Here is a 26,430-nt window from a genome sequence, read left to right on the forward strand (position 1 = left end):
TTAAAGGCAAAAAGGATCAAAGTGATCAAAAATAGTTTACTGTATTTAAAAAGTATTTTATGACATTCTAGCAACCACATTTATAAAAATGGTACAAAGAAATGTTGATGTACAAAGAGCTGCATATGTTGCCCTGGAAACTGAATTTTCAAGCTAATTTAAGAAAATCTGCTCTGTCTAAAGCTTTCTAGAATCTTGTCTCAAGCAAATAAGAGAGCATTTTATCACAGCACTGTAAGAATAATGTAAAATTTGAAATAATTTATAGCCAAAATGTGATTAAAATATTTTAAAATCCTTCCACCGTAATTATTTGAAATGCAATATTGTGTCATTATCAATACACTCTGCACTGTCCAGGATGTTGTATTATAGAAACAACTGAACAAGACTGCAGTTCTATTTTAAGAAATGATTATGTAAAAATGGCGTTTCCTTTCTCAGTATTTCCCTTCCCCCCCCCCATAATTATTTAGGATTGCAGCCATGTCTTTCACTTAATTAAATGTGAATCAAGATTTTTAGTACCTTTCAGTACCTTTTAGTGCTGTTGGTTTTGCACAGGGTGTACAGTGCTAGAAGAGAAAGAGGAAGCCTGATTTTGTTCTTGGATCATCTACAGACTTATTTGGTTGCATTTTTACATTAAAGTATTTATGAGCCAGAAAATGTACTGTCTTCCTTTCTCACCTGAAGTAGATTCCTCAGTTTTGGCATTTAGGAAAAATACCAGGTATATTCAGATTTTATGTTAAGTAGCTTTGATCCCAGAAGGTCAATAAAGATGAACAGTATGAAGGTTTACAATGCTACATGGCACTGTGGAATGAACAAAAAATACTGCTTTTATAATTAAACCTAACATGCTTATGATTTTGTGCTACCTTTTTTTTTGTAACTGCAGTAGAGCTGATTTCCTACTTCTATACAGATTATTCTCAATTGTGAGTTTTGAAAAACTTAAAACTGGTTTTCTTTCCTTCTTATGAGGACAGTAAGTAAGTACTGTGTGTCTTCTTTTTTCCTCCTTGACACTGTACAGGAACATATGTATATTAGATGACTTCATAGTTTCAGAAACTATAATTAGGGCTTGCTTTCTTGTTTAAGGTTGTCATATCAGTGTCGATAGCTTCCAGTAATTTCAGGGATCTTATTTACATTTTAAAACCGCATGTTGCAAGACTGCACTTGCTTGCTGAAGCATTTGTGAGGGGCTGCTGCACAGCGTGGCGAAGGTTTCTTAGGCTATGGCCAGAGCCCTTGCGCAGGACCCGCAGCCTGCGGTGAATTCATGATGTGCAGGACAGTCCTGGCAGGGCGAGGAAGAGCAAAGGGCAAGACGTGCGGTGGTGAGATCACCTGCAGGCTCCACAGGACCCTCCTTGCTCTTGCAGCACCCCGACTAGCCAAATGCTCGGCTCCATTCTCCTGAAGGAGCGGTGGCATGGGTCACTCATCAGCAACCTCCTCACTACGGCAAGATGTCGTATTCTGAATGGAGGCCAAATTCAGTCCTTTTCAGCATGAATAATGGTAGCCGGGAAAGGTGCTCTCCAAGACAAGAGAGTCTGATGTGGAGGAAATGGGAGAAATACAAAGGGGCATCCAGCACACACGCTGAATGTCATTGTCCGAGAGGTGTGGAAATATGCCTTCAAATTCCCTAAAAGAAATATTAATTAAACAAGCTTCTCTAAAAAGCAGATTTATAAACACTTCACTTCCTAAGCCTGGCAGATCTGTTTCCCGTGTGTGTTCTGAGTTGTTTGCTTGAGGCTGAAGGGCGGGAATATCAGGCTTTCCCAAGGAAATTATTTGCAGCATATCCATCCTGTCAGGCTCACTTGACATGCTAGCCTCACCACATGGCTAACTTTTAGCCACCGGCCAACTTCAACAATAGTTGACAGAGAGTTTGGGGCTTCAAAGATCTTTTTATTCTCAAAGATTTCAGGAAAATTAGCAGCTGGGTGGAGGAGAAGGGCTCCGATCACGGTCCCATTAAGGGGGAGGCAGCAGGACAGACTCAGCCATTGCTGTGTCTGCCCTGTGCTAAGTCACCAGCACTGGCAGTTCAGAGGCAGCCTGGGCACATGCTGTGGTGGAGGGTTATATAGGACATCAGTACAAATGAAGAATAGCAACTAGATAAGGAGCAGATATTTACAGTAGTCTTTTTCTTTGAGTTTTGTTTTGTCTTTTTGAAAATCGGTGGGGGAAGGCTGGTTGACTGAGTGTTCATTGATGTGGTTTAGGTTGGATTATGGATTTTGAATTTTTTGTTTGTTTGGTGGGAGTTCTTTTGGTTGGATCTTTTCAATTTATTTATTTTAGTCCTGCTTTATTTCATCCAAACAGCTGAGTTTCAGTGTTCCTTTTGTGCCTTATCTACAGAAGTGTTTACCTGCTCCTGTCAGCTAAGGCTGTACAAACCATCAGAGTGTGAAGTTGTACAGATCTAAGCATATCAGAGGAAAGTCAGAGGTGCACAAATACAGTGAGGGCCTTTGTGGCATGTGGCAAAATATAAGCAGGGAAGAACCCAGGCTGAGTGCCATAGGGCTGGCTGGATTTACATGGGTGTTAGTTTAAAAAAAGAATAATCATTTTGCTCCTGAACTGAGCAGTTTTAATACTGAGACACAATAAGCAAGGAGCCACATGAGGCCATTGCTTTTCAGAGTAGATTCTTACTTTAAAAAATTACAGATTTTAGCAGGAGGCAGCCCACGTGCATTCAGATAGGGTTCAGTGCCACCCCAGAGAAATCCACAGAATTTGTTTTGTGGTCGGTGTAATCATTGAAATACCTATGAGCAAAACTGCACTTACCATATGTAATTTTATACTTTTTAAAGCATTCCTTTTTAAAACAAACAATTGCACTTCTCAAGAGAAATCTATTAGCTGTACAGAAGCGATAAGTTTAACAAATATAAATGTATTGCTGCTAAGCTCAACCATTTAAAATCCTGTTCTCAATAGAAGCGTGGAAAACATATGGAAGAATAAAAGTGTGGGACAGTCCAAGACTGCACAACAAAGATAAATGTCATCTGTTTCAGAAATGAGTAGGAGGGACAGGAAGAAAAAGTAGAGCTTGTTTCTAATGGCTGATAGATTAGGTTATGTTATACAAACAAGCTGATCCTTTGAAAAATAATAAACCAGAGCCAAACATTTCTAGCATTACATATCAGGCCATAGCAACCAGCTAGAATGCCTTAGCAACTTGAACTATTCTTTATTTCAGTTCAACATGACTGACTCCCCAGCCAAAATATGGCCTTGGGTGCGTTCAGGATCTTTTCAGATACATACAGGATACCATACAGGTATCCTCTGGAAGATAGGTTATCCCTAGCTTAACCTTATGCAGACTATATGACAGACAAAGARGAACTTTTCCCTTCCATGTCTTTTCCCTTCCATGAAGACCAGAGGTAATGGTAGCCACTGTGTTTGCCATCTGAGTGTTAGTGTTACTGGTTGAAGTAAGACGTTGGCCATCTTGACTACAGATGTTTCAGGATTAAGGGAGGATATAAAATGCAGGAGATTTTCTTATCTTCCATAATTAAGACTTAGGCTCATGTCCAGGATTTGGATCCTGTAGGAAATGAATCAATGGACTTAGTCTGATTTCTATTGTATGCATATCCAGAGCAAAACAGAAATCATTCCTTGTTCCTTAAATTTTATTCTCTGAAATTTGATCTATATTTCATCAGCTTGTTTAAAGAAAGATTTATTTTCATAGAGTGAATCCTTATAATAGGCATCTGCCTCTGAGGGTCATGCTTCCATTTTTTGCATCCTAACCACAGGCACTTAAAATTTTTGTCAAATGAAGACTCATCTGTATGCAAGGAATCTGCCTTTTCTGACGGAGTGCTCCATCTCCAGGGTGCTTTCCTTAGGGCCCTTGCCACAAGTAGAAATGACTGAAGAAGTGTTGAAAGTTACTGTACCACCAGCTTATTTAAATGTTGAAGCTCAGCGGAAGCTAATGAAGATGTAAGAGTTTACCCCAGCTCAAGATCCATAAACTTAAAAAATATATTCTTAATTACATTCCACCTATGTAAGGCTCTTCTGTGCTTACAGGGCTTTTTCCATTGCCCAGAATGTATTCAGGAGAGAAGCTATAACAACAGCCAAAGAAAACTTGCAGATAGGCATCAGGAAGTTCATTTTATGAATGATACGTACATGTAACGCCCAGTAACATTAATGGAGACTAGTGCATATTATTAGAGACTAGAGCACAGCGTTAACAACGGTGTCAGTGTACTACTCAACCAGACTTGTCAAGCTGCTTGTGCAGTTGTCCTTTCCCCCTCCCCACCCCATCACAACCATTCAAGGTACTGTATAATCAACTCCTTCTTCAGCATCCTTTTGCTTATTGTTCTTAATGAATAAGTCATTTAATCAGAGGGGTTTTTTAGAACTGGCTAGTTTAAGAGCATTAATTAGCTTATGTTAAAGGAAAGACTCAGTTTTTTTGATGTATTTTACTAGATCCTTTTGATAGTGTTTTGGGCTGCTGCTTTTTATGTGAGGCAGCACCACTCTCTGAGGCTGTATATAAAATGCTATTTTTGCTGCCTTGATACATTTGCTCTGAAGTGTCTCAGTCTGCCACCCATGTAAGCAGTTGCCTGTCTTTGCTTTCCTTGGAGTAGGTGACCTATCTCTACTTGGGTAGAACCCATCACCTTACAACTGAGACTGCTTTCTGAAGGTGGCAGCTTTACCCCATTTGTCAGGTACTGCACTGGAGGCACAACTCTCAAGTGGCTTGCTCAGGGTGCCACACTGTGCCAAGATTAGGAGGGAAACCAGAGCCTTCAGAGCCATGCTTCACACCACTCCCACACTTTTTAGCATAAACCTCTGAAGAGCCTTTAAAACTTCTTGCGGATAATGTAAATCTACCTTTTAGCTCTTAAAGCTGCTCCTCAGAGTGACAAAATGCATAAATTTTCTTTGGCATATTTCAAAAATATAATTAGAGTGATGTATATAGCATATGATATCATTCTTATGGAGCATGATCAGTGGCCACATTAACCAGTAAATCATAAACCAGAAGAAATCTAAAACAGACTAAAATCAAATCAACAGTATAACAAAAAGCAACAGCTAAGTAAGTATATTTTAGTCTCTGCAAATATTTATAATGTGTGCTTATGGGGCAGTATTAATGTACATACATGTTTTGGCTCTGTTCATGCATTAATATGAACACATTATTTGTTCTTTCGGCTCAGTGGACTAACATCAGTATTAGCGGTTTCTAAGAAATTACAAAACCTTTTTCCAGGTATCATAAGAAAGTATTGTCAGGCTGGTTTTAAATTTAATATCTCTCATAGAAGTAATGTCATAGCCCATCTGAACTCCTAGATCAATATGCTATTAAGGCTAGGGTAGCTCTTATATGAAACTTTTAGAACTGTCATCTAAAATTACTCTTCTTTTCCTAAATTTCCAAACTTCCTTCATGCTCTTGAATTTCTGATTGTATTTTATGGTGAAAGATGGCCACAGTTTGATGGCACTATAAAAAAGGGTAGTATGCAAGTCTAGTCCTGTGAATTCATCTCTGTATAGGGTGAAATTCTGATTAACTAAAGTCAGCAGAAGTTTTTCTATTGACCTGCTTGGGGCCATGACTGCATCCTTTAAATCAGTACTGTCTCATTAAAGGATTTATCAGCAGATACGACACTTTAGGGGGATTTTGCTTTAGCTCCTCTCCAGTCCTGTAAAGAGTCAGTGGATAAGCTCTGATGAACTTCTGTAAGAAATGGATAATACTCTTGGTTATTTTAGAGTAGATCAGGAGTAAAGCTGCTGAAGTCAACTTAGTTATTATGGATTTATTTTGATGTAAGTGAAAATATATGGAATCTAAATTTGAAATAACATGAATCCTCTTGGTCTTACTCAAGGAACTGAGCCRAATGATGAAGCTCATGTGTGAGTAAGGCAAGCAGTTTTGAGGCCTGACCATGTGGAAGCACTCAGAGAGATTCAGGACTAGGCTTTCTTGTTCCTTCTTAGTTGATTCTAAAATAATGGGTTTCTAAGATGTCATGAAGCATCTGCAATGAGAACAGAAGGTATTTTCATTTAATAATATGCAATTTGCAGTATAATTCCTGTTTTCTATACGGACAAGTAAGCTGAGTATAGTTACAGTAGAAGGTTGGCACATTCTGTTGAATTCCACAATATTCAATAGGAAAAAAGGGTTGACCTCCTGCCCATATGCTTTTTACCATTTTTGTATTAGCAAGACAGATGGTTACCCTTCTATCAGTGTTTGACTGTGGTTATCAACTTAAATCAGAGACTAGTGACTGAAACGTGACTATTCTGCCTTTCATAAAGTATTGTCAGCCCAGAAAAAGGATCCACCCAGTAAAAAGCACAACACTGATGAGTTTCAGCTTCTTTGTTAGAACAAATAAAAACTTCTTGTTATAAATTCACTGAAATTTTCAGGAATTATTTATTGATTTGGAATTGCTAAAGAAAGTAAGGTGAACGTCTACATTTACATAAGAGGTAAAAAAGAGCTTTGATTGTTAGAATGATACTGCACAGCCCAATATTATTATTGAAAATAGTGTTATTGTATTTTTTAAGAATTAAGTGTCTGAAATATTTTTTAGGTTTTAAATATTCCTCAGGAGCGTTTGTAACCCCATGAGAAGGAGGTTGATGCATAAAATCCAATCAAGTATAAAGGAAGAACAAAAGAGGAGGAAAGTCGACTTTTTCTTTTGTAATTATTATTCTGTTATTAATGAGGTCACTTCCAAAACCCATTTGAATGTTTGAGATTAGCAGTAACATAATTATTTTTGGGAAACAAGGTTTTCAGGTTGAAAATGTCTCTGTAAGGAAAATATTTTAATGAAATAAACCTTTCTTGTATATAAATACCATTAGGATGATCTCAGTGAATCCAGTAATTGTTTTAAGTCAAGTATAAGATACTTGAAAGCATATTTTCCCTTTTTTAATGTATTATAGTCTTAATTATCCTTGGATTCCCATAAACATAACTCTCAGCTATCTGTGTGTTGCTATCTGTGTGAAGTAACTAATTTGCACTCACAAAATTGCTAGTGAGTTCTTTTAAGTGAGACCCAGCAATTCCAATCTTCTACACATCGTTTCTGACAGACATATTAGAGCGTTTCTGTATAATGTTTTACTATTTAACTTTTCATACATGTTGGAATAGGTGTCTCTTGCAGCAATTTTAGAAATTCTACATATAATAATTATGTTTGCTTTCATAAATTTCTTAATTTGCCTCCCTTCTGTGTGTGCCTTAAGATACTGCCTCTAATTATTTGACTACATACTATTGTTACTCCATGACCTCATTCTCATTCTGAATGCAGAATGGATGGTACTTGCTAAATAGCAGCTATTCAGTATYTTGTTTTCCCCTTGTTAAATGTGTGACCATTGGTCTTACTAATGGCACAATGTTCAAACCTTACTCTGAAGGATGAGAAATTTTCCTCCGCATTTCATAAACATTTGATGAATTTGTTTCTCCAACACCCAGAGAAGGCAAGACCATACTCCCCTTCCCATTTTACAGCTGAAGAACTAAATATTTCAGGTCAAATGTTTCCAATGAGTTCAGGTTCTCAATTTAAAAGCACTAAGGGACCTGTTTTTTCAGAGTTCAGACTAAATATAATACTGGTCATATTTAAAGCGTATTTAAAGCTCCCCTTGACTTCACTAATTTGTATGCTCAGAGTTTCTTCATTCCACCCACCAGAACCATACGTAAGGTAGTGACTACATTTGAAAGGTTTGGTTTTATTGACTGTAGTCATGCACCTTCCAAGGAAGGATTTTAGAACATTTGAGTAAACGTGTGATTTAACTAAAACAGGCAGGGGAAAGCACATGCTTTTGCTCTTGTTATTTCTTCCGTGTCACAGATGGAGAAACTGAGCAAGTATTAAAAGAGCCTAAGTGGCCAAACTGAACTTCTCTACAAGCAGTTGCGAGATGCAGCTTCCGCGGCAAAGCCAGGAAGGGACTGTGGAGCACAGCGAGCCCCAGAGCTGGGGCACGGAGGTGGAGCAGAGCAGCCAGGCAGCACCCCAGCCCTGCCTCGTCTGCAGGGGGAAGGGGTTCAGATTGCATGACTTGGCCAGGGTGTTGTCTGCAAAACAAAATCACAAACAGGTGTTAAATTCAGAATTTGCAGTTCCCTGTCTTGCACATTAATCACTCTTCTCAAAGAAGGGAGTCGTTCCTGCACAGAAATAGCTAAAGAGAATTTTAATTAGCCATTTCATCTGGAGCAGGATTTGTGTAGGTTTTGACTGATTGAAGGTGACATGCCAAACTCTAATTGCTGCCATGAGATTGAGTGTTTTAGAGAGAAGTCTAAGTGACAACGCAGGTTGCTTTACAGGCCTATTAAGTAAACAAAGTGCTTTTAGCAGCAGGCTGTGGTGACTAGTGGAAATTAAACTTGGCTATGAACTTTGAGTTTTACTATTTCATAAAGAACAAAGTCAAATAATCTATGGGACGTTAATGAAAATCCAGGTATCACCAAAAGTATCTCAGGAATCAGATGGATGGTACCTGCTTAATAGCAGCTTAAAAACAAAGGGAATATATAGAGAGAGATATTCAGTACCTCAGTGGGAGGAGAAAGTGCAGATTTTCATCAAGGCATTGATCCTCCAAGCTCCTCCATTCCTTGATTCTGTTGCTGTTGAAATTCATGGGATTACTTATGGCAATGAAGTTATGTAGAGAAATGTTTGCAGAACTGGAACCTCAGTGTATACAATATGCCTGTTAGACCGTGGCAAAAGTTGTGTTTGCACAGTGCCACGCTTCTTGCTGGTTGCTATTTTCTTGCAAACACCTGGGAGTCTCCACTGCAAAACATGAGCAATTTAAATGAAAATTAAGTCATTTGGGACTGCACTGGGTCCAAGCAATGCAGAAGGCTGGCTCATTGCACAAGGCCTACTGACTGATATCATAGATTGCAATGTTTGCTTAGCTTAAAAGGGACTGAATTGCTCTACCCATCTTTACTGTATAATTAGTGTTGTTTTCCTGTTTTTTTTTCCCCAAACCCTGATTATTATGTTTTGCATGGTTGTGGACAGAACAGACATTTTTCTGTAATCTGATTTCAATTAAATTTTACTTAAATTAAATCTCATTCTTAGTATATTTACAATAAAGTTGCAGATTTGTTTGTTTAAGTTTTGAACAACAAATATTCTCTAAGTCATTTTTAAGGTAAATAGAATTGTTTTAGTGACTGCCAACACTGTTTCCAAAGCCCTATGAAACTGCCTCAGAATTACAACTACTGTGACATAGTAAATTCCTTTGTCAACTGCTCAGTAGCAAAACGACAGGCAGTTCAGTGATCTCTGCCTCTTTTTATCCCTCCAAGCTGGGGAATGGGCCATGTCACTAACAACGTTAAACATGGACCACCTCACCTGGCAAGACAGTAGAGTTTCCTGAAATGTTTAAGGTCTTAGCACTGTGTTGCCAATATACAGCGCAATGGGGTTGTACCTTCATCTGGCCCAAGCTTGCTGAAGAATGTGTCAATGCCACAGCCTAGCACTACATGAAAAGTGTAAATGCTAGGGGTGTCTGTAACATCTTGGGAAGAAAGTTTAGATCATCATAGAGACACATAAAATACTAGAGGGGAACATTACTGAGCATTAGATCCTGATTCAAAAAACCCTATGGAAAGTTTATCACTTTGTGTTAAATCTTCTAGGGATAAAAGAAATGTTTTGGAAAGAAAATCTATGGACAACTACTACATGCTACTTCAGGTCTGCCCCAGCCTCATGCGTTTGACCACTGCAAGGTCTGTACAGGAGTAGCAGTTGCAAGATGAGATCAGATCCTGGGAGCCGCGCATACTGACTTCATGACACATTTTCACCGAACAGTAGCCTAATCATCTTTTCATTTTTCTCTCAGATTGTGGTCTAAACGTGCACAAGCAGTGTTCCAAGATGGTCCCAAATGACTGCAAGCCAGACCTGAAGCATGTCAAAAAAGTGTACAGCTGTGACCTTACGACGCTAGTAAAAGCACACTTCACTAAGAGACCAATGGTAGTAGACATGTGCATTAGGGAAATTGAATCTAGAGGTAAGGCATAGTTAATGGGCTTTAGTTACTTTACTGATAATCTGTTTAGATTGATCTGGATCATCGGGGTTTCTCCTGAACATATGATGGCTCAAAACAAATTTGCACAAGCCATTTTATGACTGTCAGTTACCCTGCAGAGCTAATATCATACTTTGTATTATTTCATGGTTCATACCCATTTATAATTTTTACAAACTCTGTTAGAATTTGCTTAATATGACCCTAAGTAAAGCACAGAGCAAGCAGGGACATAAGTAATTTATGTTTTATAATGCTCAGCACCAAAGGAAATGTTTTGGACAATTATTGCCTTATAGTTCCATACCAGCACCTATCTTGCCAGTAATTTTATTTAAAAAATTAAGTTAAATGCATGCTAAATAATGATATGCTTCCTCCTGGTAGTTCCCCTAGCCCACATTGAATATTCTTTTCTAGAATTAGAATATTTGTTTTCATTCTGAAATAATGACTTAATATGGAATATGCTAATCTCAGTTATCTATTTTTTAAATARGTTGTAATTGGTTTCATATGTTTCTTCAGCTCTGCAATCGTTTTGCATAAACATAATTTAGTGCTGATATAACAAGGCAGCTAAGGCAGGGGTCAGGGTTAAAAGGGCCAGGATAAGATTTCATTCTGAAAGAAAAGCCTGATAAGGCTTTAAAAACCAGTCTGCTTTTTCTCCCTTAGAAGAACATGGCAAAGAAAGAATGGTTTGAAGGAAAATGTAAAATTGATACCAATTTTAATCTTGTTAAAATGTTCATTGCAGGTCTTAATTCTGAAGGACTATACAGAGTCTCAGGATTCAGTGATCTTATTGAAGATGTCAAAATGGCATTTGACAGAGGTAGATTCTTTAGTGCACTTTATGTTGGTGTATTCTGTATACCCAGTTTTTCCGCACGGCCCCCACCTGCCTCATGCTCCTCTGCGTCACCCTTCTGAAGGAGCCAGCTTGGTGGTCTAGAAGAAGGGGGAAGGAGAGTGCCCCCATCAGAGCAGTATGTGAACCCCACTGTGGCCTTTATTGTTAAAACCTGCTTTCCTTCCATCAGGATCTGTATTTCAGTAATGATGTTATACAGAGGAAAGAACAAAGCTTTCTCAATTATTGCCCTAGTTTACAAGTAAAACTACACCCAGGGGGGTGTGGGAAGGATAGGGCAATAGGTGAAGTGCCTGAAAAGGGTCGTGCAATTTAAATCCTGTCTTTCTGGATGAAAACTCCAAAATAGTAAGAGAAACATGAGAGTGCAAATGAAGTTTGAATTATTTGTAGTTACTGTGAGTATTTATGGTCAAAAAAAAAAGTCAGTGAGAGCAAACTCTTCTTCTCCCTGACAAAAGGCAGTGGGAGAAGCAAAGGCTTTCCAGCTGCAGTTCCCCCATCCCAGTAGAAATTAAGGCCAAAATCTGTGCTGGAAGCTATCCACCTTCCTTTGCTGCGGAGGACGGGACCTCTTCACAGAACATCTGCCCCCTCTGCAACACGAGCAGGGTGGGATGTGCTGCAGAAGCCAAGCTCTGGAGCTGTGTCCATTGTGGTCAGGAGTAGGTAGGAAGCTGAAGCTAAATGGTGAACACATGTTTTTCCTATAAAGTGAGAAGGCTATGTACTAAGTTGGTTTCCTTTCCTTTTTCTTTTTTTCCCAGACTCCCCTAATTTCTCATTCACTGCTGACAAATGTGTTGTTTGGCAATGTGATGTGTACAGAAATAGCTAAACTTCCACACATTTCTCGAAGATAGATACTGTTAGAACAGGCAGGCAGTTTTTTTCCGCAGCATTTTTTGTAATCATTTGAAATGAAGGAAGGATAGGATTCTGTGTAAAAGGCTTGAGATCTTCATCCTGAAACAATGAAACCCACAACCAAAAAATATTACCTGTTTTGCATATAAAAGCCCAAATCTGTAGTTGTGCCCATTTTAATGCTTAAGCAACTTACAGTCTTTCATTTGAATGCTATTTTACATCTGTTTACATTWCCAAGGCTTTAATGTTAGTGCCTTCTCCACACAGATGGGGAAAAAGCAGATATTTCTGTGAATATGTATGAAGATATCAATATTATCACTGGTGCACTTAAACTGTACTTCAGGGATTTGCCAATTCCACTTATCACGTATGACGCCTACCCAAAGTTTATAGAGTCTGCAAGTATGTATAAAGCATTTTCCTCCTGCTCTTCATCCTAGTCTCTTTCCTTTCCTTTTTGTGCATGACTTGCCTATGGATTTAATAGCTGTCCCATCAACTCTTCCCCTGCATGCCCTATTTAATGAGTATTGCAGGACTAAATATGCACTGCACATTCTGACATGACTCTGTGGCACTATATGATCACGGTCACATTTTTTTTCTGCTTTGTCATCAGGAACGCTTCCTTTTCATCACATTATAGAACGTACTGCTTTGCATGTGTTGCATGAATCCTTAGTACTTGATAGTGGTAATTAAAGTCTCTTTTTTTGTGTTGCCAGAAACAAGGTCATCTATGAAAGTGTTTAAAAATAAAATAAAAAGTGATTTGTTTCTAGAGGTAACCATTTTCAGTGTCCCGTTGGCTGTGTCTTTACATGCTGAGAAGCATTTACCATAAGGCCACCCTCAAGACTAACCTTGTAGACAGTCAGCCTCCAAGTGTGGCTGTAGGCCTAGCTGGAACGTTTCTCCCAAAAATCATATCAGCCTGAAGCATGTGCTGCAATTTAGCACACATCAGCCACACCTGGAAAGGTGCGAGGTAGCCATGGGTACAAAAGATGGGCTTCCTGCTGCTCTGGAGAAGGCTCTTTCCAAGTAGTATAGACACAGCTAAAGAAGTTGATGGCAAACTTCCCAGTACTTTCTGCTGTTCCAGGATTGCACCTGTAGATTATTTATGCAACACTAGCCTGGCCATCAATGACTACCAGGGGATTTATTTTTTATTTTATTTTTATTTTTAAGTAGGCTGCAGAGAATCTTTTGTTAGAGTTCAATTTGTAGTAGGGAGTTTTCTCTGTCAAAAACCCATCATGCTATTCCTGACCGTGCTTTAAGCACCTCTTTAGGTGGTTGAATTTTCCATACTGAGATTTGGATAGGTTCTGGCAATAAATAATCCAGTTCAGCTGCAAGGTCCTCATCTCCTCTACAGGCCACCGTTCTTGGCCTTCTGTGTCTGAATTTTGGCTGTATATGTGGTGACAATTAAACATCTGTGTTTCAGAAACCACCGATCCGGATGAACAGCTGGAAATTCTCCATGAGGCACTGAAACTACTGCCGCCTGCACACTGTGAAACTTTAAGGTATCTAATGGCGCATTTGAAGAGGTAGGTGGACTATTTGGAAAGAACTGAGCTGAACTTATTTTTAACAAAATTCACGTTAGGACCTCCAGACAAGTCTAGGCAAGACCCACAAAATTCTGCAAAGCAAATTCTGAGTTGCTTTTGGAGGCTGTGGAGGGAATGTTAGACTGCACAATAATAGATGTGTAGACACTGTTTTTTCTCCCACTTAGAGCACTCACAAATTACTTGAAGAACATAAGCCAAAACCCACAATTCTGAAGTAAAAAGTTGTCTGCCTAACAAATTTGCCCTATAAATATTTACAGTAAATAGGAATTGCCTTTAGTACTTCTAGGAGTAACAAATCATTACCTGAGCAAGGAACTAATAAAACTTAATTGCTACAGACTGATGTCTTTCCCTCTAAGCCTCTTCTACCCTGGTCATCTCTGACACCCTAAAAAAGATGTCTAGACTTGAGCTGATGCTGATTAGCCACAGTGTGTTAATTGGCCATTCAGTCACACCTGCTGTATGGTCTGCCAGCCATTCCTCATTAACCTGGATTCCCTTATTCCACCTGCCACTTCCTCAAAACCATAGGAAAATAACATCTGTCTGAGACTTCTCCTTCTCCCTTGGATATGGTTGAAATTGGTGAGTAGGCTCAAAAGTTGTTAGAGAGAGACTGACAGATGAATATTGAGCACAACTACACAAGTTCTATTTCTTTTAGGAAAGTAGGGTGAAAAATTGAATGAGGCTTGTTAGCATGTCCATTTTAGTTTCTCAAGTGATATAAGCCTATTGTCAATATATAAGAATCACTCCTTTTCTTTAGAAAAGGGCTTTATTTTAAGCTCTCTTTCTCTTTTTTTTTTTTCTTTTTCCTTTGTAGTTCTACAGTAGGAATATGTTGATTCTTTTGAGCACCTCAGGCAAAATTCAGCCACAGGGTTTCTGTCTGATTTGTTCATTTATTTCAGTGATGTTTCTAATTAATGTTTTAGAACAGACACAGGGATGAGAGACTCAGTGACAAAGTACTTAAAGGAGGGGGAGGGGAAAACACCCAAAGAAACTTACTGTTTGTGAAGTGCAAGTGAAGTTTGTTTTTTTTTGTTTGTTTGCTTTTTAAACTGTTGTTCAAGAGTTGCCATTGCTGACCCAATTAGCAAGTTGCTTTTGTACATCTTATTTCTGGTATAGGTGAATGATAAATTAGAAGGGTGACATAATTCACTGATTTTTAAACTTTATTTTAACACCCTTGCTAAAAAGAGCTGTAGTGCAGGATAAGCTGTTGTCTTGTTGCTGAACTCGGGTAATCAGACACTGCTCCCTTATCTGGAATAATTATAAACTAAAAAGCAGCAGTTCAGCTTGCTTTAAAATAAAAATTAAGGCAGAAAGAAAAAAGGGAGAAGAATCTTGATAAATTTGTCAAAGGTGTGGGGGGTTTTGTTTTTAATGTAACACAAGATACCACAGTGGTGCAAGGAGAAATAATCTAACTCTTGCAGTTACTGTCCCTGGATACTACATTGTTTCTGAGAATCCTTATGGGGATTTGKTTTTTTTGTAAAGCAATAGTGTGTATTGAAACTTTTGCATAATCCAAATTTGTTTCCTTGAGTGAGGCAATTCACCAGCATAAATCAAAGCAGAAGCGTAGGCTTTGAGACACGTTTGTATCCTCCATTCATTGCAGTAGACAGCAGTAATGGGCACAACCAACGTTGTGACACCCCAACCATGCTGTTTGTGCAAAGTCCCTCCATCTGCTCCCCCTGGGTGGTACTGCATGCTCTGTTGCCCATATGGTGACAAAGGAGCGCAGGACAGCATAAACTGCTGCATACTCACATAAGAAATACCATCTATGACACTGGAGACTGTTGTGGTTGGGCAACAGTGACCCTCCTGGTATTTGTGGAGTGGACAATGTTTTTGCAATAGCCCCAGCAGAGGAGTTTCTGCTGTGGGTATGATTCTTGGTCAAGAGTTATATTTCTGCAGGTAGCCTGCAAACATGCCCCAAAACAGAGCCTCAGCCCACAGCTTTGAAAAGGTTGGATTTCGGCAGTGAAACAAAATGCTGCCTCCCTTGCTCCCCGATCTTTGCAGGTGGAAAACAGGTTCCAGGCTACCAGCAATGGAAGGCCACCGCAGGTGCTGGGCAGCTGCTAAGGACCATGGAAGAAGACAGGGTAGAAGTAGGTCTGTCAGAGCACAGGTTTAATAACCTGCTCGGACTGCGTTGAAAATGAGGTTCCAGTGAGATCSTGATGGTTTCAAAGCTGCCCCAAAGTGATGATTTCTTGAGCTGCTTTAGTATATGCCACAAGATGTAATTTGTATTGAAGAGGAATCAGGGACATTCAGTCCAACTTATCATGGTTAGTTGGTAATGTGTAAAGCCATGATTCACATATGCTTCACCTGCATTGCAGTAGCATGCGTGCGAGAGAAATAGTTTTATCGTGCGGAGTCATGTAATCAAGGGAGTCTAAGCAGAATCCTGTGTATGCAGCAACAGTAGTATGTCTCTAGTGACCATGAAACTACTAATGTAGTAACAAACTTGCAGAGGATATTTAAGAGTACAGTCCGCTGTCCCATAGGTATAGCCTCTGAATGGTGTAGACTTAAAAGAGCAAAAGCAAAATTGTCCAAATTTGTCCAGATCAAATCATTGGCCCCCTTCCTTACCACAAATTACTCCTTCTGGAAGTAAACCTAATCTGTATGCATGGTATAAGGACGGAGACATCTGACTCACCATAAACCACTGCACAGTGGTTGCACTCACTAGTGTCTGGATGTTTCACAGAACACCTCAGTATATATCCTATTACAAAGGGCAGCCTCTCCTAGACTTTTGGGAAAGGCAAAAATTGGTTGCTAGTTCTTCCTTCCCTAGATTTTTCAAGCATACGCTGGCATTATTTGGCATGGAAGGAATCTTGCATTCAGTAAAACACTGTCTTTTTTGCAGAGTAACGCTTCATGAAAAGGAAAATCTCATGAGTGCAGAGAATCTGGGCATAGTTTTTGGACCAACTCTTATGAGGGCACCAGAACTGGATGCGATGGCTGCATTGAATGACATCCGTTATCAGAGACTTGTGGTGGAGATGCTTATAAAAAATGAAGACATTTTATTTTGAATATTTTGGGGGTTTTGTAATAAAAAGGAAGCAACAGTGTTCTATGGATGAAGGAATATTTTAAGTAATTTAATGGCTCTTGTAGCTGAATTCCGTATTTGCTAGAGCTTTTGATGTATTCAGGATAAAAATGAAGGAACTCTTTGTCGTTTCTGTAGTGCCATTCAGCTGATGTTGAAAAAAGTTAACACATACTTTCCAGTACTAGTAATCCTGGGTGTTTATCATGTTTAAAATATAAAACAAAAAAAAACTAAACCTATTGCATGATTGGCTCCCTGTTCTCCCTGTTCTGGTGAGAATCATTCCATGAAGGAAACAACTGAACTGGTGCAGCATCTTTGTTCTGGATAGTTTGTGGTTGTAATTCAGCATGTTTCTCCGTGTAAACCTGTTGTGAATTTGCTTTTATGTTCTATGTAATTGGTTTCTGATACTAAAAAGAACGCCAGCTTATGTGAAATGGAGCATCTGGCAGTTCATTGACATTTCATATCATTCTCTGCCATTTTTTGGTCTGATTTCTTCCTGGGTTTCTTTTTTTTTTTTTTTTTCTTTCATCATATAGTAATTTGTTTTTAACAGAAACAAAATGTGTACTTTAAATGTTATTTTAAGTAATTCTCCATGATGTTTATGGTGGTTGCAGTGAATCTGCAATGCTGAGCAGTGTTCCTTTATTATTATTGCTATTTCAATTGTAATTTTGTATTTTTCTGGCATGCATATATTAATTTATTAAATCTTGCTTTTAGAACTCTAACATTGTTATTTATTTTTACTTAATGAATGTCTTTCTAAAATACTGTTTGCTTCATTGTTTACATTAGTACTTTCTTAGTGCTGAACAACCTCTGTCTAAAAAGGAAGAGGTAATTTTACTGTTTCTTGACAAGACCATTCTAATCTAAGTACTTTGGAGCCTGACAACTTTGTTAAGGTTCTCATTAATTTCTCCTTATTTTATTTGAAAACTTTCTTCATTCTCCAGAATGCTTCTCTGGAATGCCTCAGAACTCTTAAATAAACCAAAAAAATACTGTCAGGGCATCCACTACTTCATAGATGATATATGCAGTTATAATTACTTATATACAAACTAGTATTGCAGTTTACCATTACACAATTGCAGATGCCCAGAGAAGATGAACACACCACTGAATTTCAAATGCAAATGTATCACAGACTTTATGCTTACATTGTTCAACACTGATCTGAGCACTTTTGCCTGCCTTGCAATCCTGTATCTTCCAAATGAAAGGAAAATGACCCAAAATAATAAATAATTTATTCATTCTCTCTGATAAAGCAACGCATACAAATCACTTATCAACCTTTCTGCAGCCTCTATGAGCTAGACATGCCATACAGTCACTGTATTTTCAGAAATGCTTCTTAGTAGAAAGAAACAGAAGACATTGCTTTGTGGGTTCATATGGAGTGCTACACTGAGATGGTTTGCAGTCTTTACAAATGTGTCTACAATTTCTGACAAAAAATGGTATTATAACTGAATTTTGTTTGACATTATTAGAATCTTTTGTGCTGTATTCATCCTAGCTCTAAAAACCATCTCATCTTAGGGTTTCTGGCTCTACTACTGCAGCTGGGAATGGTAGACAAAGTTGCATTCCCTGTGACTGAATTCTTTCCATTTTACCCACTCAGCTCTGATTCTTCATTGTCTTGTATATATGAAATATTAATATTGGATCAATTGCAAGGGGCACACTGATTCAATTCAAAACTTTCAAGGAATGTTTTGGAGCCTATTTATATTGATAAATAGTGGAACACTGGAAATGTCTAATCATCAAGGAAAGTGGACACCTATAAAACAAGAAAACAAGTGTGGAAACCTGTAACACAAGCTAGAATGGAGGAAGTGGGGTGAACTCTGTTGGAAGATTAGGTGTGAGAATGAAGCAACAGGTTCTATAAAAATGGTGTAGCTGTAATAGGGGAACCGATGACTGGCRTAAGGCCCAGCTTCAAGGTTTGTCAATAGAAGAAGGAAACAGGGAAAKGAGTGATTGAGTGTGGGGCACATAAGCAGGGACCTGCAGGGAAGAAAGCCTTAGGGAGATACCAGAAGATGCTGATAAGGAGAACATGGGACAGCACTGCGGAGGCGCAACAGCGGTCATGGAGATGTAAGCTCCCTTCATGTAAGGGAGGAGATTAGAGGCTTCACAAGGAATTCCTGAAAAACACAGGGAAATGGCAAGTGGCACAGCAGAGATGGAGGAAACATGGGTGCAGGGAGCCCTGATATATTCAGTGAACACAGTGAATGAGAGCACTGAAAAATCATGGTCCCTTGAAGAACTTGTGCTGCCTTTGCATTTGTGTATTGCATACAATAGGTACGGGCACAGTCACTAAAGCCAGGGATGGGGCATCTTTCTCTGTAAATGCAATGTTTCTACTTGACTTACTTGCCAAGGAATGAGACTCCAGTGGGGTCTGAGGCCATTGGAAGTTGTGGTATGAAACCTGTGGGCCAAAAAAGAGGGGAAGCAGCAACATCCCTTCGACTGGGCTCCTGTCCCCAACACCTGCCCTGAGGGAGAGCAGGTTGCTCAGGGAGCTAGGAGGTGTCACCATTCACCCCTCAGGGAGCCAACAGCAGTTGGAGGAGGAGGAGGAGGAGGAGGGGCAGGGGGAGAGGAATTACCTGGCAATTACAACCAGCTGCTCTGCCTGCTCTGAGCAGTAAGGTGCTGCTCTGCATCCCACCCCTTCCTTACCTGCCCAGCCAGGGATGGGAGGTGAGTGGGGAAGGCTGCTCTACTGCAGTTGCCCTGGATGTGGGGAGTGAAGAAGCCCAGGAAGAAAATGAGTGAAGCTGGGTGTGTGCAAGCAGTAAGCATGTGGGGAGAGCTGCTGCCGGACTAGGAGGCTGGTGTGGGGGCTGATGGAGAGGCTGTGCTGGGAGAGGTTTGGAGGGATCTAAAGCATGATCCTTTTTCATCTTCTGCAGTACTAAAAATGACTTACTGCTATAACTCATGTATTAATTAGTGCACATTTATTACCTTATTTACCTCAGTGAGCTGATACAGCTGGAGAGCTGCCTCCCTAGTCCGAGAGCTATGGTCCATATGCTCCCAAGTCACATCTGCCTTGCACTCTCCAACAACCACATATGGTTTTGGCCACCCTGTTTCCAAGCCAGCTCCTAGGCACACTGCATTTCCTCATGCTGTCTCACCAGCGTGTGATGCATTTCCTCCCTTCTGTACTGCCTGGTGGCCTTATGTATCCTGAGTCCCTTCCAGGTTACCTTCCAATGCCTCTGTGGCTCTGTCTGGCCTTTTACAATGTCCTAACATGCTGCTCCCACAGTGCTCTGCCAAGTGCTCTGCTCTCAACTTCTTGGTGCAGCACCCTCCCACGGATGTGCTCCTACATCATCAGGGCTGTGATCAGCAGCTGCGTTTTTGTTTTTTGTTTTAAATAATGCTTACAGGATTTTGCATGCACGTTTGACTCACTTGTTACACTGCTGTGTTTACATGCTGTTAGAGATTGCGTTACTCGTTGCATGCTTGTCCTTGACACTTAACACCATCGCAGCCAGCCATGGCAAAAGCATCCTTTTGTCAAAGCACCTTTCAGTAGCACTTTGCAGCTGATATGACGGCACAGCCAGAAAAGGGGATGGCTTTGCATTAGCAGTTCTGGCTGCTGTGATGACACGTTGCATCCTTTGGCAGCCAGAATAAGTTTGAGCAGCACTTGGCCCACCTCAGGAGCAACAGTAAAAGGCATTCACTGCCCTGTATTCCTGTGTGAGCAAACCTGAATTGTTTAGTTGAAACCCTCTTTTAAAGTGTATAGCAGGAAACATGTAGTAAACTCATAAACAGAAGTAATTAGGATAATCACATTGTCTAACTGTATGAAATACCTACCCCCTCCATCTCAGTGCACCAGCAGATGGGTGCAGTTGATAGTAACGTCTGCTTGGCTCATGTTGCAGATGCTTCTGACTGCCCTTAGGAGCAACAATGGCCACTTATAGGTGCAAAACTGGATCAGGTCCAAAGTGAGTCAGAGAAAAAGCACCTAAAATAGCAAGCCTAGGGTCACTCTGGAGATGGTCAATATTTCCAATGTACGCAGGACAAACAGGTTTGTTAGCTACTACTGAATGCCTGCATCCTGCTGGAGATGCCTCTTCTCCGTAAGCACGATTTTAAACGGACAGTCTCCGTAGGCTGCGCTGCCAGGGCTGTCTCGCAGCATCACAGGTATGGTTAAATTTAGTTCAGTGCAACTTGTTCCACAGCCCATAGCAAAGTTTAATAAGTAACTTACGATCATGAAAGTTCCTGGTGGAAAGGAGAAAAGCTAAATGGGGACCCACTGCTGAGAGAAGAGCAGTCAGTTCACTGATCAGCTCTGAAAAACTGCTGAACAAACAATTTTGCCTTAATGCTGATACACACCCTCCCCTGAGAGCAAGCTAAGGAACAGGTACTGCAGCCACTAGGCATGGGAGCTTGGAGGTCAGGTGGCTGAGTCTCTGCTATAATAAGCATACTTTATTTTCCCTGGGTCACAAATTCTGATGAGATATGAAGGAAACTGCATGCCAAGTAGTGATGATAAAACTTCAAAATATGTTTAACACCAAATAATCTCAGGGTGATCATATTTGAATAATTAAGATGGTCTGAAAATGTCTAGTAACCATGCTGCTTGCCCTAACATGGACAAAAACTGCCCACTGCAGGATGTGCAGTGCTCTCTAGTGAAGCAGAGGGTATTTGATTTAATTTTTATCTGCTTCATTCTTTAGTTTAGAGTGTTTTGCCTATGTTGTAATAATAAAACTAAAATCACTCATTGAGGTGATAACTTAATAGTAAGTTTTGTCAGTGTGTTGTGTGCACACAGACTGGACCCTGACCTGCTTCTCACATCTTTGTACTATTTCATTTAGGAATCTGCATCTCAGATTCAAATACTCAGGTCGTGTTTTACGCTAGAGACAATGTACATGGGATGAAGGACCACAACAGCCAATTAAATACTTSCTTGGCTTTGAATTCCTGGAGTCCTGTATGAGGCGACTTTTCCTTGTAAATATCCTTGATTTGTGATTTTTACATTAAGAATCATGTACTCAAAGCCTCTGGTTCAATCTTGTTTTCATTTTAGTTATTATTCTAAAGAAATTTTGATCTTTACTGCTTGGTAACCATTAAAGCAAGTAGCACACAGATAAATGTTGTATTTACAGTAAATTTGATGCTGTTTTTCGCGAACTGGGAAGCAATTACACCTATAAGCAATTACATGATTTGACTTACATGTATTAAGTTTTTTAATTAAAGTGCAGAAAGCTAGTATCTTTAATATTTGTATGAGCAAAATGAAAGTACAATAAATATCCTAGGTCTGTAAGAAGTAAATGTTATCGCTAAATTGATTTGTTTTCTAAACTAATTGATCTCTCACGATAAACAAGAGTTATTGGTAGTTTATGACTTAACCTCGTCGTTTCCCGGGCCCCAGGGCATCTGCCTGCAGCTCAATGCGTGGCGGTGCAGAGGCGCGGGCACCACCTCGCTGAGAGCATGTCAGTAAAAAGGCAGTTAGGTCACAGCCCGGGYCAGGAGGCGGGAGAGAAGGGAGCACACCAAGAAAAACTCAAGCAAGCTGCCTTCTGAAGCAAGACTCTGAACTTCTGCTTATGCCTCACAAAGCTGGTGGAAGTGGAACCCTGTTATGCAGGATTTTGCGCAATACCAAATTTGTCCGGTTTCCCACCGCCCACGCACAAGTGCACACACAAACACACACACTGGCAAAAGACAAAGTAACATCTCCTAAAGGTATATATGATATCTCCTCTCTGTTCTTGACCCGGTTTTTGCATGCTGATGACCATTCTGAAATGTTTTTATTATAGCTATAATTATATTGCAACAAGGAAAAAAAAATCATCTAGTGAACCTAGCAATCACGGATTTCTTTTTTAGTCATGCAAAATTACTGCTTAGCAACTGCACATCAGACCCAGAAAGCTTATGTAATGACAGAGAATGAGGGTTAGGCTCTAGGCTGAGGATTAAATGATTGCTGAGCAAACCGGGAGAGGCAAGAGTTCCTCACGCTCCGCTCACGTGCTCCTGGGGTGACGGAGCAGCGCGGCGGCAGGGACGGGCCCGAGCGCGGCACTGGAACGCTGGCCCCGGCGCCTGTTACCGGGAAGTTTTGCCGAAGGGCAGCGTCTTCCCTCTGCAGCACGGTGTTTGCTAGCGCTGCTGATGTGGTGTTCAATGAAACGTGACTATGCCATGCTTAAGCGCAGCCTGGAAGTGTATACGCATATCGAACGGTCTAATTCTTACTCAGCTCTTAGCAAACCCTTACTCTGCTTCCATGGCCACGGCAGGCACAGTCTGTGGCTGAACCGGGGGTGTTCATAGGGTTTTCTGCCCGCGGCCCTGCCCGAGCCCAGAGGAAACGAAGGAAATCGGTACGCCGGCGAGTGCCGAGCTGGCCGCGGCGTGCCCCGCTCCCGAGCTGCTCGGCCACTGCTCCCGCTCCCTCTCGCTGTGGGCAGAGAAGGTGGGAGCATGCGCTATTTGCAGCAATATTCACATCCCAGATCCAATTCGCTTCGGTTTGTAAAGAAAGTTAAAACTGAAATGAGGGTTTAATGGCTTCACTGCTCAGATACTACTAGCCAAGGCACAGCCTGCTTCTGATCATGGGAATTTCAGATTATACCCTCTTCCAAAGTCCTTATGTAGTCTGACTAGTTCTTAACACTGGCTTGTTTTTCCCTCTATGAGATCTGGGCTATGCTGCCGAGAGATATTTTCCTGTTGCCACCTTCTGTATAACCATTTAGACAGCAGGCTCATGAACAGCTCTAACTCCTATTGCCAATTTTGTGGTCAGAGGATTGCTTTTCTTCTTACTTGATTTCTCCCAAGAGTGACGTCAGTAAGCTGCTCAAGGAATTTGTTTAAGAGCTTTTAGTTAGATATCCTTCCTAGTTCTCATGTATGCGTTTTGTCTCAAGGACAAATGTAGCTCCTTGTGTTACTCAGGTCTCCATCACTATTCTGTCTCAGCGGATTGGAGCAAATGGTCTTTAGGCCTCYGGGATCCTTTGATTAATGTATTTCCCGAGGCATTTAGGAATTGTTTTGAAAAATACATTTGGCAGCCAACCAGGATTCATTTTCAAACATTGTGTTGGCTCTAATTTTTTTCACTTCCCTTGAATTCTCGAGTTTGAATTTTGAGCTTTTTCTCTTTACCTAATTTTTTTGATACCTTATTACTAAGTAACTGTGTCAGTAACACAAACAGGATTGTCCAAACAATTACAGTTGCTCATTTTGTAGATTAGATTAGTATTAATATGCTGGTGTCTCCTAAAGCTTACTTGAAAGATCCTTCATTGAAACTAGAAGAGTTTAGCACAGCCCAGCGTTGTTGCTCACTGCTTGTCTGCAGCACCTATTCTGCAGGGGGAAGGGGAGAGATTCCTTTGATTACTTTTGTCCATTTATCCTCTTTCATGTTCTCCAGCATCATGACTGTTTATACATATTGTTCATACTGTCTAGTTACTTGCATGATGTTTTTCCAGTAAACCACTGCAATTCCAATATTTTATTTTAATCCACTCAGAGTGCTGCTGAGTGGGTTAAACATCAATGTTTTGCATGAGCTACAACATAGCTCAGAAAAAAAGAGGTTCAAAGCCCAGCTCAGCACCGTTGTTAAAAGTCAGCACAGGCTAGTAATCAAATGTACCTGGAGGCGTCATAGCCTCTGCAGCAGACTGTGCTGCCTAGATGGGTTGCAGTGCTGTGTCACTTGCAAATCTGTTCCTCCCGGATAACTGTGGACCTTTCCTCACACTACTTCCCGGCACACCCATGGATCTTGCCTTTCAGAGGAAAAGCAGAATTTTCAAATGTATTACAGTAAATACAGTGGATACATTGGTTTTCAATCCTGTAAAACTAGTCCGTGTGCAGCAATCTCAGTGCTATTTCCCTCCCTGCCCCCCTTCCTTTTTAACCACTGATTTTCAAACAGGGCGCAATGTGGTGTCGCTACGGCTCCCGTGTGCCTTGCACTGGAGGAAGAGCTGAGTCTGGCCACAGCTTAGTCAAAGTTCTTCCTGGATAATGTAAGTCAAGAAGTGCTGGTCTGAAGTTTGGTTCAGCTGCAGCAAAGGAATGGCTTGACATTGCCTGGGGAGAATAGTGCCAGTGGCGAAGGCTGCTGAAGGCACGGGAGACGTTGCTGTGGGACGTGTGGGCTAGCTTGTGCCACGTGCTGTGCTGGCTTCCAAGCTTCAGCTTGGAAATCTCTTTCGGCATTAAAAGGGATCTGGCATTCCTGTTCTCTCATGCTGGTGGGAGGAAACCCCCACTAATGTTCCCTCCTCCCATCTGCAGCTCTGTTACCAGATTTAGTCTCACTGCTAAACCATCATGTCAGTTTGCTAATGGTGTTAATTAAAGATGGAAAACTATTCTGCCACTGCATCTACAGGCAAGTCTCCTTCTGTTACAAGTAACTTCAATAGCAAACTTTGACCTAACTAAAAGGCTCCTCCTAAAATTTCCTTTGGCTCTAGTCAGAGCCTCTTTTCAGTATCACAAGTTAAGAGGTAAATATGCTTCGGGAGGTGAAGGCAACAAATTGAACACTGCTTCACATAAGTGTGGGCTTATAGCTTCACAAGAGAGCATTACTACTTGTAGGCAGGGATCAGAAATCATGTAGGCATATATATCGGCATGCTTCATTACTGTCTCCCTTCTGTGTTCTGAAAACCGCCCGCACAGTTGTGCTAGCACAGTGTCACTGTGGCCTCCTGCCATACACCTGCCCAGTTCTTGTAGCTATATTAATTCTACTGTAACAGAACCAAAACTATCTAATCTGTGTGCTAGTCAATGTTTGCAATGTAACTGAAGTCTTATCCTCAGCATCGTAATAAGCTTTAAATGGCCCAAAGCTCCAGCTTCATTTCTTTACTTTAGCTTGCTTATATCTACTTAAAGAGATATTAAGAAGAACCTTAAGAGTGAAAATGCTGTCTTCTCCCAGCCTAGCTCTTTTGAATGGCCCCAATCATCTGTATAATAGACAGTGACATGCTGATTCCCCCAACCTCCCCCATAATACACCAAAGGTGACGGGAGAAATGAGGGTCTTGCTGCCTTCCCGGAGTGACAGCTGCCAGTGCAATGTCCTTTCCAATACCCATCACAGTACATCACCGGTAATCTCCATGTGCAAAGGGCACATGAGGAAAGGAAAGATATCACAAAGTTCTCAGAATTGATGGCCAGGAAAACCTGCCGAGCAAAACAGTCATGTGGATTTTTCTCTTGCTTCTTGTTGAAGGCGATATTGATTGGCTGGACTTTGTATAGCATTATACGTGTTGTCTCGACACAAAACATTTGTTAGCACCACAAAACCACTTGCCATACAGTACTTCTGGTGCACTGTAAACTGCTATATCTACACATGGACTGTTTTCTTGAAAACAGAAAGCAAGAGCGGGAGTTGTGTGACATGTCTGTGTAAATGTGGCCTTTATCTGCTAAGATGAATTTCATAATTAGGCTAATCGGAAAAGTAGATGTTGTTAAGAACCATTAAGCTGGACTCCTACTCCTTGTTCCAATACCAATTTCTCTTGTTGCTTATGACTCATATTGCTTTTGCTCTTACTTGTTTATATTAGCCTTATAGTGGTCCC

At 40.5% G+C, this 26,430-nt stretch overlaps 1 protein-coding gene across 2 annotated transcripts in view; it reads left to right on the top strand.

Moving 5' to 3' along the window:
• CHN1 (chimerin 1) overlaps positions 1–17,433 on the top strand; it is an 83,773-nt gene extending 66,340 nt beyond the window's left edge. For both annotated transcript variants that reach the window (XM_026075711.1, XM_026075701.1), the window contains 5 exons: positions 10,033–10,206; positions 10,988–11,065; positions 12,242–12,379; positions 13,434–13,539; positions 16,499–17,433. In XM_026075711.1, coding sequence (XP_025931496.1) covers positions 10,033–10,206; positions 10,988–11,065; positions 12,242–12,379; positions 13,434–13,539; positions 16,499–16,670 — 668 coding nt within the window. In that variant the 3' untranslated portion in view covers positions 16,671–17,433. The remainder of the gene's footprint in view (positions 1–10,032; positions 10,207–10,987; positions 11,066–12,241; positions 12,380–13,433; positions 13,540–16,498) is intronic.
• The last annotated feature ends 8,997 nt before the right edge of the window (positions 17,434–26,430 follow it).

The sequence above is a fragment of the Apteryx rowi genome, unplaced genomic scaffold (genome assembly GCF_003343035.1).
Source record: "Apteryx rowi isolate R43461 unplaced genomic scaffold, aptRow1 scaffold_110, whole genome shotgun sequence".
NCBI classification, from domain to species: domain Eukaryota; kingdom Metazoa; phylum Chordata; class Aves; order Apterygiformes; family Apterygidae; genus Apteryx; species Apteryx rowi.